At 61.2% G+C, this 12,829-nt stretch overlaps 1 protein-coding gene across 1 annotated transcript in view; it reads right to left on the bottom strand.

The window, feature by feature from the left end:
• Positions 1 to 10,241, bottom strand: part of AP1B1 (adaptor related protein complex 1 subunit beta 1) — a 31,101-nt gene extending 20,860 nt beyond the window's left edge. Inside the window, exons 1-4 of the mRNA XM_054173049.1 lie at positions 10,217 to 10,241; positions 3,766 to 3,828; positions 2,583 to 2,688; positions 818 to 953 (exon numbers count right to left, since the gene is read on the bottom strand). Coding sequence (XP_054029024.1) covers positions 818 to 953; positions 2,583 to 2,688; positions 3,766 to 3,802 — 279 coding nt within the window. The 5' untranslated portion in view covers positions 3,803 to 3,828; positions 10,217 to 10,241. The remainder of the gene's footprint in view (positions 1 to 817; positions 954 to 2,582; positions 2,689 to 3,765; positions 3,829 to 10,216) is intronic.
• Positions 10,242 to 12,829: the final 2,588 nt, after the last annotated feature.

Genomic DNA, 12,829 nt, shown 5'->3' with positions numbered 1-12,829 from the left:
GGCTCAGCTCCCCAGAACAGGCCACCCAAGAGAGGGCTTTGATCTCATTCTGCAACCTGGCACCCACAGAGCTTCATCATCACTTCTCCCTCCAAGCACACCTCCAGGCACCCTGCTTCAGGCATCACCTTCACCAAGTGCCTGCAGCCACCCTGCAGAACAGCCACTTGGCCTGCCTGGGAAAGGCATCTCTCAGGTTTACTATGGGATTTTTACTTCCCAAAGAGCCAAACCTCCCTCTAGTGCCCACCAGGCCTTTGCACAACGTGCTTTGACACTTTCCTGCTTCCTCACATGCTCTGCAGCTCCCAGCTCCAACGAGCAGATCACAAGGGCTTCCTGAGCTGCAGAGACTTCAGCACATGAGCTCACATGATGGCAGTCCCACCACAGGAGCTGCCCACAGCCCAGGCTCCCACTGGCAGCAAGTGGCACAAGGACAGCTGCCAAGAAAGTGTTTTCCTTCTGCATTAGTGGCCAGATTTGCTTCGTTATCCAGAGCTGGGGGAGCCACTCCTGAAGGGAGAGGCTCTGGAAACCTGCCCACACCCTCTCCTTTCACACAGCCCCAGCAGGAACCTCCGGAGACTACAGCAGGGGCACCCACAGCAGCTCGCCCAGCATCACAATGGCCAGGCAGGTTTGGACCCTCTGCAGAGGAGGAGACTCCACAACCCCTCTGGGCAGCCAGCTCCAGGGCTGTGCCCCCCTTTGGAGCAGGCTGCAGAGCAGCTCGGTGCGGCGGCCTCCGGCGGCGGCGCGATGCAGCACCCCGCGGCGGCGCGCGCCGCTGGGGCACGCAGCCCTCCCCCCTCACCTTCACAAAGGTGTTGACTGCCATGATGGCCATGTCTGGCTGGCTCTTGGCATAGTTCATCAGATAGAGGTAGACCAGCTTCTTCAGCTCCAGGTTGTCTGTCTGCATGCAGTTCACCACGTCCGGGAAGAGAGCGCTGAAAGGCAAGGCACAGCCACGCTGACGGGCGGGGGGAAGGAGACCCCCACACCTCCCCAGGCATGTGGCCATCCCCTCCCCAGGGCTCAACCTACTCCTGAAGGCAGCAGACCCCAGGCTCTCACAGAAGCTGAGCCCACCCTGCAGCAGGTCTGGTTGAAGAGGGACAGGGACCTGCTGCAGAGAGCCCAACAGAGGCTACCAGGATGAGTGAGGGACTGCAGCACTGCCCTGGGAGGAGAGGCTGAGAGCCCTGGGGCTGCTGAGGCTGCAGAGGAGAAGCCTGAGAGGGGATCTAAGGAATGCTTCTAAATCTCTGAGGGCTGGGGGGCAGGAGGCAGGGCACAGGCTCTGCTCAGCTGCAGCCTGGCATAGGCCAAGGGATGGAAACTGCAGCCCAGGAGGTTGCAGCTCAGCAGGAGGAGCAACTTCTGCCCTGGGAGGCTCTCAGAGCCCTGGAGCAGGCTGCCCAGAGAGGTTGTGGAGTCTCCTGCTCTGGAGCTGCCTGCAAGGAGCTGGGAGCTTCCCCTTCCCAAACCTGCTCCTGCTAAGAACCAAACAGCCTGGAGCTGCCAGAGATGCTGGCTCACCACAGACCATCCAGACTGTGAAAGACACAGACAGCCCAATCAAACCACCTGAGGACAGGCAATCAAGGTCCCAGGAGGGTTATCCCTCCCTGACAGATGTCCTGTGGCTCCTGGAGGCTTCTCAGCCACTGCAAGCCCAGCAACCATTACTTACAGGATCAAACCCAGGGCACCCTAAGCCTGGGGCACTGCCCTTTGCTGGTCCTCTTGCAGCAGAGCTGCCACCCACGTCTGCTGCCCTCAGCCCAGGCTGAGCCAGCCTTCCAGGGAGGGATGAGCTTAGCAAACTGCTTCCTCCCAGCCTAAAACCCACACAACCCTCCCAAAACCAGGCTGGCACATTGCTTTTCCAACCCATGCAGCTTCTGCTGAGCCCTCAGGCAAGTCCCTGCCACGCCTGGTGGCCAACTGCTGAGAGGGCTCTGGGAGCTGGGGCCACAGCAGTTCACCGAGCACTGACCCAGGCTGTGCTTCTCCCTCCACCTCCTCTCCAGTGGACTGTGAAAAGCACAGTGCTGACATCACATGTAAGCACCAAGGGTGTGCAGGGCCAGGTCAGTGTGGGGAGGAGGAACACAGAGGCCACCTGCTGCTCCTGCAGATGGACACAGGGGAAGGGGGAGGGGAAGGGGGAGAAGCAGCTGCCCGGCCTCTGGGACTGGAGTGGCTGCCAAAGGCTGACGGACACCGCAGCAGCCACTGCCCCTCTGCTGTGAAGGCTCAGAGGGAGGTTCTGCTGCTTGTTAGCAACACTTGAAGGAAGCAGCAATAATCCCACCAACTGCTCTGGCAGCCACAGCAATCCTCTTTCAGCCAGCTTACCCCAAAGCCAGGCAAGCCCCTGCCTGCCAGACGGCCACGCTCCCACGAACATTCTCCTCCCCTGGCAGGTGGTAAAGCTGTGGCCAGGAGCTCACCCAGGCCTTGCCCGAGATGAAAACCAGCACAAAACCTTCCCTTGAGGCACCAGCAAATGGGAGCCCCCCCAGTGGCACCCAGGCACCCTCCTGGCATGGCTTGGCAGCCCTGGCACACACCTGACATCTTTACCGACGGTCATGGAGGCGATCACCTTCTTCACTGCCTCCTTCTTCTTCTCCTTCTTGTCACTGTTCAGCTCAGCTTTCAGCTCAAATATCTCCCCTGAAGGAAGGGGAAAAGGGAGAGCTCAGGGTTAGGGGATGGGGCACCCACCCCCTCTGCTGGCTGCTGAGCCCAGGAAAGGGTCAGCTTAGCCCCCACTCATTGCATGCTGTGATTCCCTTGCCAGCCTGGGTCCTCCAGGCTGCCAGGAGCTGGGAAAGGGGAATTCAACTCCCCAGATACCTCACTGAGGGCTGGGGCTGCTCTGAGGGCTCAGCTCTGATCCATGGAAGCAGAGACAAGCTGCACATCCTTGCACCTCCTCCAGCCCCTGAGAGAGCCCTGGAGGGCTGCAGGGATGGGATGTGCCACAGGAGTGACAACCACCAGCGCCCCACAGCCCCAGCACGGGACGCAGGGATTCTTAGGTGGCTCTTTTGGGCTGTGTGGGGCTTATCACAGCACAGAGCAAAGCCACAGCCCCCCACATGGCTGCTGTGAGCCCTGCCCTACCTGGGGAGCCCACCACAACCCCAGCAGGCACCAGTGGAGCCAAGAGAGGTGGATTTTGGGAAGCCCACACAGGAGGTGGTAGCTCCTAAATCCTGCTCTGCACGTGCATGGCAGCAGCCCCCAGCCCAGCCTCTTGCTGGAGCCACCTTGGGCTCCTGCCCCAGCCCAAGGGCATTGCCTGCTGCTCAGTGGAGCCATGCTGAGCTCTTTAGTTACTCCTGGGCAAGCAGGCTGAAGGGGAGGATGCCACGTGGCTTCCCTCCCAGTTAATTCCTCTCTCTGGCAAGTGCTTAAGGTGAACACTCCCAGCCCAGGGGAGCTCTGGGTAGGGATCAATTCCCACAGCTGCTGCTGGGCTGCTGAGTGCAGTAACTCAGGTACCAACAGCCCTGTCTGGGTCTGGGGGGAGGTGGTGACAAGATGCTCTGACCCCATGGCAATGCAGGAGCCAAGTTGGCTGCATCAGAGCAAGCTGTCAGCCACAGCATCCTGCATGGGCTCAGCATTCCCAGGAGAGCTGGCACCTCCCTGCAGGGATCAGCCCTCCCCAGCTGGCCTTTAGGGGTGCAAGAAGAGCCTGGATATGTGGGAAAGTCTGTGTGAGCCTCCTGCTCCCTCTCTTACCTTTCTTTGTGGTGGTGAAGTACTTTGAGTCTGTCATGGTGGTCTCCAGCTGGCAGCACGTCCCTGAGGGAAAGGCAGAGCAGAGAGGTTAAGGGTTGGGAGCTTCCTGAGTTTCCTTGCTGGAGTCACTACCCAGAGCTCTGGGAAGGAAAAGCCAGGGGAGGGAAGGAGCTTGGGACCTCATGGGAAGAGCCACACTAAGATGAAGCACCCAGAGAAGCCCTCAGCTCCTAATCTCTTGGGGAGAGCAAGCTCCTTGCAGCCATGCTGGCACATCACAGGCTCTGCTGAGGAGCTGTTCACTAACAAGGAGGAGGAGGAGGAGGAAGAAAACAGTTGCTGAAAACAGCAGCATTTACCCCTGCTCAGGCTCCAGCCCCAGCTTGCTTCTCTCACCAGCAGCTGCTTAGCTTGGCCCATCCAGAGGGGTAGCCTGCAGAGGGCTGAGTGCCCTATCCCTTAACCCCAAGCTCTCCCTTTCCCCCTTCCTTTAGGGGAGGCATCAGAGCTGAACTGAACAGTGACAAGGGCTGGGCAGCTCTTGTGCCCACTCTGGGGGCTCAGTGATCTCCCCTGAGTTTCTGTCTCCCCATCCAAGAATCCCTTCTCCAGGGAGAATTCCTCCCAAGCCCTTACTCACAGCTGCCTGGAAAGAGGAACTGAGCAAAGGCTGAGGCTCAGCCCAGTGCCAGAGTGAGGGCAAAGCATAGCTGAAGGTCCTGCCAGCACCCAGCAGGATCAAAAGGAGCCTGCTCCCAAATCCAGCCCTTCTCCAGCAGTGTTGCTTTAAAAGCAGCAGGTTCCCACCCAGCACTTGGGGCTGCATGATATAATTCAGGCAGTTTAGGGCAGAGCTGTGGCTTGGCAGGCTGAGGGAGCCTGAGGTGCAGGCAGCAGACAGCCCCTTCCTAAAGGTCAGGGAGATGTCTTTTTTGGGGCTGTTTCAGCATCTTGCCTGCAGCAGGCAGATTGTCCTTGAAAGCCTGCAGTGGCCTTGCAGCCTGGGAGGGGCAGCAGCAGAGGAAAAGGGGAGAGGAGAGGAGAGGAGAGGGAGGAAAAAGCAAGCTTGCAAACCTTTTTAAAATGCAAATGAGCCTCTTGAGAGCCAAATGCAGCAGTGCCCTGAGAGCACACCAGGGGAACTGCCTCCTCTGTTCCCTGTCCAAGCTGGGGAGGGATCCCCAGCAGGGATGCAAAGAGAAGCTGGAGAACATTTGGGGGCTGAAGCCGCCAGGAAGAGCACACAGAGCAGAGCCAGCTCGGCAGGCAGCGAGAGAGGAAGAGTCTGCATGGGCTCAGGGCTTGCCTTCAGTGCTGGCAGCACAGCCTTGCTGTTCAAAGGCTGCAGGGACGTGGTGCTGAGGGCCATGGTCTAGCACCAGACTTGGCAGGGTTAAAGAATGGTTGACCTCAGAGATCCTAAAGGGCTTCTCCAAGCAAACGACTCTGTGATGCTGTTGGCGGGGGGGGGGGGGGAAGGTGCCACCCAGCTAGCCCAGCCCTGCAAGGCTGCCCTGAGAGCCAGCAGCTTCCTGGGCATGAAGCCAAAGGCTCCTCCCTGCTTCAGTTACCTGAGCTTTCTGGAGAGCCTTGCTTTGCCCCCTAGGTGGAGAGCTCTCCAGCCAGCAGCGGGAGCGCCGGGGCTGCGCTGCAGCAGCTCTCTGCACCTCCCTGCGGCTCCTGTCCTGCGAGAGAGGGAGGGAGGAAAGGAAAGGAGGATTTACTGCAGCCCCTCCAGCCTGGCTCACAGTCAGCCCCTCCAGCCTGGCTCACAGTCAGCCCCTGCTCTGCAGAAGTGCCTGGAAAGCAAACTTGAAGCCTACCAGGGCTGAATCAAGCCTGCTGCCCTCCTGCGGCTTCCCGGAGCCGCTGGCCCCTGCGGCACGTTGGAGCCATCCCCCAGCCCCACTCATTGCTGAGACAGGCAGGGCCACCCACCTCCCCTGCTCCTTTCCTCCCTGCACTGCCAAGAGCAGCCTCCAAAACTCAAACCACAGCCTCCTCCTCCAGCCTGAGCCCCGGAACCAAGGCAGAGCCCTCGCTCGCTCCCCACAGCCTCCCCGGCGGCACACGCCGGTGCCCGGAGCAGGGGGATGTGAGGCTCCAAGCGCCACCAAAGCTGGGTGCTCAGCACCCTGCAGCCCCCCCACAGGGAGACAAAGGTAATCACCAGCTGAAGGATGCAACCATCGCTGGCACAGCCCTGCTGAAGTTGAATTCCCCAGAGCTCAGCCCTTGGGCAGGCTCCAATGCTGCTGCCTGGCTGCAGCCTTCAGGAGGGCACAGGAAGTGGTTCAGGGACTGCAGAGCAGCTCCTGCGCTGCCCCAGCTCGATCCCTCTTCATCTGTGTGCAGCTTGAAGCAGGCAAAGGGACAGACAGGGCAGGACCCAGTGCCCCAGGCTGCAGCCCAACAGTAAATCCAGCAGATTTCCAGCACACTGGAGCAGAGGGGGTGTCAGATCCAGGGCCAACAGCCCTAACCTTGTTTGGACAGATCCTGCCGGTTCAGAGTCACCACAGCACGCTGCAAATGCTCTGCCCTTGCTAAACACCCTCCCCTCAGTGAGCCAAAAGGGGCAGCAGGAGCTCCTCTGCAGGCAGCAAGATGCAGAGCCAGGAGCAGGCATCTGCTCCCCAGGCTCCAGCCATTCCCACCCAGCTCCTTCCAGGCTGGGAGGAACACCCCAGGACTCCCTGATCTCCCAGGAAGGAGCTGAGCAGGGCAGCAGCAGCACTCAGGAAAAGCAGGATCCAAGCTGGGCAGCCACAAAATGAAGTCCCTGACCCTGTGGAGGCTCAGATGTTAGCCTGCTCTCCTGCCAAGCTGCTCTCCCAACAGGATTCAAGGAGCTGAAAGTGTCTGCAGGGACTTGGTGGCAAAGCTGGGTGTTGGTGGGGAGCACTCAGAGCTCAGCCACACCTAGCTCAGGCTCCTCTTGAGGACAAGTGGCACAAACCCTCACCCCCTCACCCCTCTGGGGATGTGGAGCAGGGCAGGAAGGACCTTGCAGCATCTGAGCCCTACTCTGCTCTTGGGAGGTCCCCACAGCCAAGAGGTGGCAGGAAACCTTCTCTCCAAAGCCCTTGCTCAGGGTGAAAGCAGAGCTCATGGCATCAGCAAGCCCTCCTGGCAGGTGCCATGGCTTAGGTTGGAAGGGACCTCAGAGATCATCTGCTCCAACCTCCCCACCATGGGCAGGAACACCTCTCAACTAGACTTGGCTGCTGAAGCCTCATCCAACCTGGCCTTGAATGCCCCTAGGGAGGAGGCCACATCACTCTGCCTCCCACACATCCCTTCCACCTGCCTCAGGGTGGAAAACACCCTCCCCATTCACACAGCACAGCTCAGCCATCCCCTTCCTCCCAGCTGCCAGGCCAGCAGGCTCCCAAATCCATCTGTCCTGGGGGAAGAAGCTGCTCCTAAGCCTGGGATAAGAGCAACAGCCAGGGCATGGAGCCTCTCACAGAGGCAGCAGGGACACCAAACCAGCACTGGGGCCACTGCTTCCCTCTTTGAGGGGAAGAGGAGAACTTGTTGGCAGTCTCCAGCTACTTTTACCACCCTGCTTCAGGCCAATTCCTCCATCCTTGAGGGCCAGGATGCTGCTGACAGGAGCCCTTCAGCTTCCAGCAACAGAACCTGGCTGCCTAGGAAGAGATGTGGGGAGGCTGCCACTGCTCTTCCTGAGGAATGAGTCACAGAATGTCAGGGGCTGGAAGGGACCTAAGAAAGCTCATCCAGTCCAACCCCCTGCCAGAGCAGGGTCACCCAGAGCAGATCACACAGGAATGCACCCAGGCAGGTTTTGAGTATCTCCAGAGAGGGAGATCCACAACCCCATGAGCCACCAAAGCATCTCACCAGCACTTAGACCCCACCCAGCAGAGCCAGACCTCTGCTTGTCACAGGAGAGGGCTCCCTGCAGCCTCACTGATCCTTCTACAGACTCTGTGACAGCCCAGAGCAGGAGCTCACGAGCCAACAGTGAGCTCTGATCAACCCTGATGAGACAGATGGGAAGGAAGGAGGCAAAGGGAGGGAGGATGCACCCACTCCAGCCCCCTGCAAACACACCTCAGGGGCCTGTGCTTCCCTTCCCCTCCACTTTACATGCCAGAGGAGCAGGAAGTCCAAGGGTGAGCTTCTGGGAAACAGCTTGCCCTGCAAACAGGGTCAGCTGAAGGTGAGCAGGGGAAGAAAACCCCCACAAGCAAGGAACACTTCCTCCTGCAGCTGCAAACCAAGAGCCTGAGGCACAGCTAAGGACAACTGAGGCAGACAGAAACCACCCTAAACATCGAGCTGTGGGGCCTTGACACAACCAGCCCCTGGAGAGCTGAAGCAACCTTCAGTCAATGCAGAGTTGGGGCCAAGCAGGCTGAGGTGGGGAGGGCTCCCCACACCTCCCAGCAGCACTGTGTGCCCCTAGCCTTGGGGAGCAAACCCTGCAGAGCAGTGGGGAAGAGAAGGACCCAAGAGGCTTCTCCTTACTCTCAGAACCACAGACTGGGCTTGGGTTCTAGGGAACCTGCAAAGCTCATCCAGCTCAACCCCCCTGCAGCCAGCAGGGACAGCTGCCACCAGAGCAGGCTGCTCAGAGCCTCACACACCTCACCTGGAATGGTTCCAGGCATGGAGCATCTCCCACCTCTCTGGGCAGCCTGGCACAGGCTCTCCCCACCCTCAGTGGCAAACATTTCTCCCTGCTCTCCACTCTCAATCTCTGCCTTACAGTTTCAAACCATCCCCCCTTGTCCTGGCACAACAGGCTCTGCTCCAAAGTCTGTCCCCAGCTTTCTGAGCAGCCCTCTCAGCACTGCAAGGCCACCTGAAGGCCTCCCTGGAGCCTTCTCTTCTCCCAGCTGAACAACCCCAACTCTCTCAGCCTGGCCTCACAGCTGAGGCTCCTCTGGCCCTGCTCTGGAGTGCCAGGGGGGAACTGCAGCAGCACAAGCCCTGAGGTCACCTGGAGTAAGGATAACACCGCTGATGTCCCTCCCAGAATGCCAGCTGGGCACCCTCAGAGATGCTGAGGATCTTGTTCTGGAGGTGCTGGGACACAGCAGCAGCCCCAGGGACAGCTTCCCACAGCACAGGGCACATTCTCCTGCAAAGCCAGGCTCTGCAGGGCTCCAGGACTGGACACCACCCAGCCTGCCTGGAGCCAGATAAGGACCAAGACCTCTGGAAAGCCCCTGAGGGCATCCCACAGTGCCAATTTCATTTACTGCAGTGGCTTGAGCCACAGGGGGAGCAGCCCTTGGCCCCACAGCCAAGTCTGGAACGTGGCAATCCAACAGCTCTCCAAGGCCCCCACTGGAATCTCACACCCTGGGCCAGAGCAAGTGGGAAAACCCCACCTGAGCCCCACTGCTGCTCAGGGAGGGCATCCCTGCCAAGGCTCACAGCTCTGTAACACAGAAGGCACCTGTGGAGCAGGGGAACACCTGTGAAACATTTCCTTTGAGCTTTAGTACTGCTTCCAATCAAGTTTAGGGGGTTCCCCCCGAAGCCTGCAGTGAGCACAGGATATGAGACTGAGTGTCTTCCCTCACTCAGTCCATGCCCAGCTCCCAGCATGTTCCTTGCCCAGCAGAACCCAGTGTCAGCCTCTCCCCACAGATCTTCACAGAGCCTCTCCATCAGTGGCCCTGAGAAGTGAGCACCAGCAGTACACAAAGGCTGTCAGGCCCTAAAGCCACCCCAGCTCCCCCTGCCCCACCGCACAGCACCCCAGCATGCATCTCCCCCTCCACCAAAAGCAGCCAGCACCCCACAGCCCCCAGGCTCCGTGTGACCATCAGCTCTCAAGTCCTTTCACCTCCTGCCCCAAAGCAGAGGGCTCCAGGCTCTGCGCTGCCAGCCAGGGCCCAGGGCCGCTCCGGCCCTGCCTGCTGCAGTGGAGAGGAGGCAAAGCGACCATCTCGGGCCTCGCAGCCCAGCGGGTGCCATAGGCAGGGCAACCCACGCTGCCCACCAGCCCTGGTGTCTAGGAGCGGCTCCGGCTGCAACAGGCTCCCCTGGCTGCTGCAGCGCTGGGGAGCACGGCCGGGGGGAGAGGAGCCGGCGCCGAGGCGGCTCTGAAGAGCAGTTCCAGGCCACGGAGCTGCGGAGGGCATGGGCAGAGGTACAGCCCCAGGGCCCACAGCCTGCGAGGCGGCCCGGGGCAGGCGAGCGGGAAGCCGGACAGCGGCCCCGGAGCAGGGGGAGACAGGGGTCCGGGGCAGGAAGATCCCGGTCCCGGGACAGGAAGGGGAACACGGCTCCAGAGCAGGGCAGCGGGACGGGCCCGGGGGGTACGGCCCCCTCCGAGGCGGCAGAGGGGCCGGGCCCGGCCCACGGCCGCTGCCCGCAGCAGCTCCTACACCGCGCACGGCCACGCGGCGGCGCCGCGGCTGCCAGCTGGGCCCCACCACCCCCGGCCCGTACCGGCCCCGGCCCGTACCTGCCACAGCCGCCACCCGCTGCCACCGGCACAGCGGAAGTGAGCGCCGCGCGGGGCAGAGCTTCCGGGGCGGGGCCAGGACAGGTGGGGGCGGGGCCAGGGCGGGGGCGGGCCGGGAGACGAGGAGCGGGGATAGGGGAGGGGGGCAAGGCTTAGGGACAGGGGAGGGAGATAGGGGAGGGGGACAGGGCATAGCGACAGGAGAGGGAGATAGAGCACAGGGATAGGGGGAGAGGGACAGAGCAGATGGAAGCAGAGAGATGTGGGCAGCGGGGACAGCACGGAAGGTAGAACAAGGGGTAGGACAGGGAATAGGGCATGGGGACAGGGGAGGTGGAGCAGAATGATGTAGGGACAGGGTCACAACTTGTCACACCTTGTCACCCCCTATCAACTGTATCCCCTACAGGTTTCACAGCCGCTCCCCCACTCGTGGGGGACGACGGGAGTAGGGAGACACACAGGCTGGTGGTGATGACCTGGAGCAGGCCACAGACAGCAGCTGTTCTTCCCCACAGAGCAGGGTGGCTGCAGAGGACAGTGGTGGCAGCATGGCCCTGGGGACAGGGCTCCCCTGCCATCCCAGCAGGCTCTGCAGCACACTGGGGGGCTATGGCTATCACCCTTCCAACCCCCGCACCAGGAACCCCAGCCAGGGCCAGCGGTCTGCTGATTGGATACACTGACGGTACCCAGATGCTGATTGGCTGGGTTGGATGCACTTGGGTGCTGATTGGCGGGGCTCTGCTTACCAGGGGGCAAGCTGGGCCTTAGGTGCCTGCTGATTGGTTGAGCTTTGTGTGTGTTGATTGGCTGTGCTGATTGGTCAGCTGAGCCAGTGGTGCTGGAGGTGATCAGTTTGGACCTGAGCTTTCAGAGAGCCTGAAGAGAGCAGAGAGTGAAGCAGGGCAGATGGGAGCTCAAGGAGTGGAGATACCCCCAGGTGGCACTTCCCGTGCTGGAGCTGCACGTTCTCAAGTTTTGAGCCAGGTGTTTCCAGAAGCTGAGCACAGCACAAAAGTGAAGATTTGGGGGTCAGAAGATAAGTGAAGTTTGTCCCCTCAGATTTCTTGGGGCTATGAAACGGTTACCGAGGAGCGGTGAGGACAGACAGCAGCGTTCAGTGCTGGCACTGTCCCCTGCTGGAGACGAATCAGGACGCTGTCAGCTTTGAACCCGAGCTCTTTGCCAAGCCTGGTTAAAGATCTTTGTGGATCGTCGTGGGTTAGACGCTAAGGTAAAGGCAGAAGCTCACATTTCCTGAGGCTACCAAATGGTTGCCAAGAGCTTTCAAGGATGGGCAGCAGCATTCAGTGCTGGCACTGCCACAGGAGGAGAATAGAGCACAAAGTGAAGCACCGTGAGATAGGGAGGTAAAGGTAGCATCCCCACGTTTGTGTGGGGTCTATGTAGTAGTTGCCAAGGGTCTGTAAGGATGGACAGCAGCAGTCAGTGCCGGCACTTTCCCTGGCGGAGCAGGAGCTGGACGCGTTCAGTTTTGAAGCTGAGCTCGTCCTGGTCCCTGGTAGAGCAGCCTGTGAAGTAGAAGGGCTCAGAAGTGGTGGGACCCACAGTTTCCAGGGCTCTTCTGTTCAGCTTCTGCCCTACTCATCCCAGCCCTATGTCCAGCACCGCCTCAATTGCAGAGCCAGCTCCTGCCCGCCCCGTGTCCGGCCCCCGGAGTGCTGATTGGCTGGGCCTGCTGACTGGCCGGGTGCTCCGCGAGTGCTGATTGATCAGGCTGCCTTAGAATGCTGATTGGTTGCGAGTGCTGACTGGCCAGGTGCTTCGCGAGCGCTGATTGGCTGTTGGCCGGGCGGTCCGTACCTGCGGGCGCCCTGGGCTCTCCCAGCTCACTTCCAGGGCAGGTTTGGGGTGGGGCTGCAGTGGGAGTCACCCCGCTGCCCTCTACAGCCCTGGCCGCCCCCGTCCTTGCTGGAGTGCCCCCAGCCCGGGTGAGGCGGGGGGGGGGGGGTCCTGGTGGCCCGCTTTGGCACCCGGGTGGCCACGCCCCAGCTAATAGTAGCCCCCAGCAGGGCCCAGGGGTCCACGGAGTTGTGGGGTGCTGGCACTGAAACACACACACTCCCGCTCAGGGTCCCTGCCCTGGCACCCTGCTCGTGAGAGGGCATTGCCTGTGTTCCTCCCGGGGGTCCCTCCACTCTCCTTCACCCCGCGGCGGGGCCCTGCTCTGTCCTGGGTGGTCTCTGCTCCATATCCGGGGGTCCCGCTCTCTTCCCGAGGATCTCAGCTCCACTCCCGGGCTCCCATTTTCTATTTCTGGGGATTCCGCCGGTTTGTTCCTGGGGGTCCTCACTCTCTGGCTGGGCGTCCGGGCTCCCGCCCCGGCGGTCCCATTTCCCCGCTCTCTCTCCCCGGAGGTCCCGCTCCGCCGGGGAGGTCCCGCTCCGCTCCTGTTCTGCTGCCGAGGTGGTCCTCGCTCCTAGTCACGGGTAGCTGCACCCCGCCCGGTCCGTGGCCGTGTGTCACCCCCCGCGGGGCTGCGGCGCAGGGCGGTGCCGGTGTTGGTGCCCATCCCCGTTGCCGGTGGCGGGGCGGAGCGGCCGACCCGAGCCCTATAAAACGGGGAGGCGGCGACGGTGCCGCAGCGAG

Source organism: Dryobates pubescens, chromosome 25 (genome assembly GCF_014839835.1).
Source record: "Dryobates pubescens isolate bDryPub1 chromosome 25, bDryPub1.pri, whole genome shotgun sequence".
Taxonomy (NCBI): Eukaryota; Metazoa; Chordata; class Aves; order Piciformes; family Picidae; genus Dryobates; species Dryobates pubescens.
This window is presented reverse-complemented; position numbering and strand designations above follow the sequence as displayed.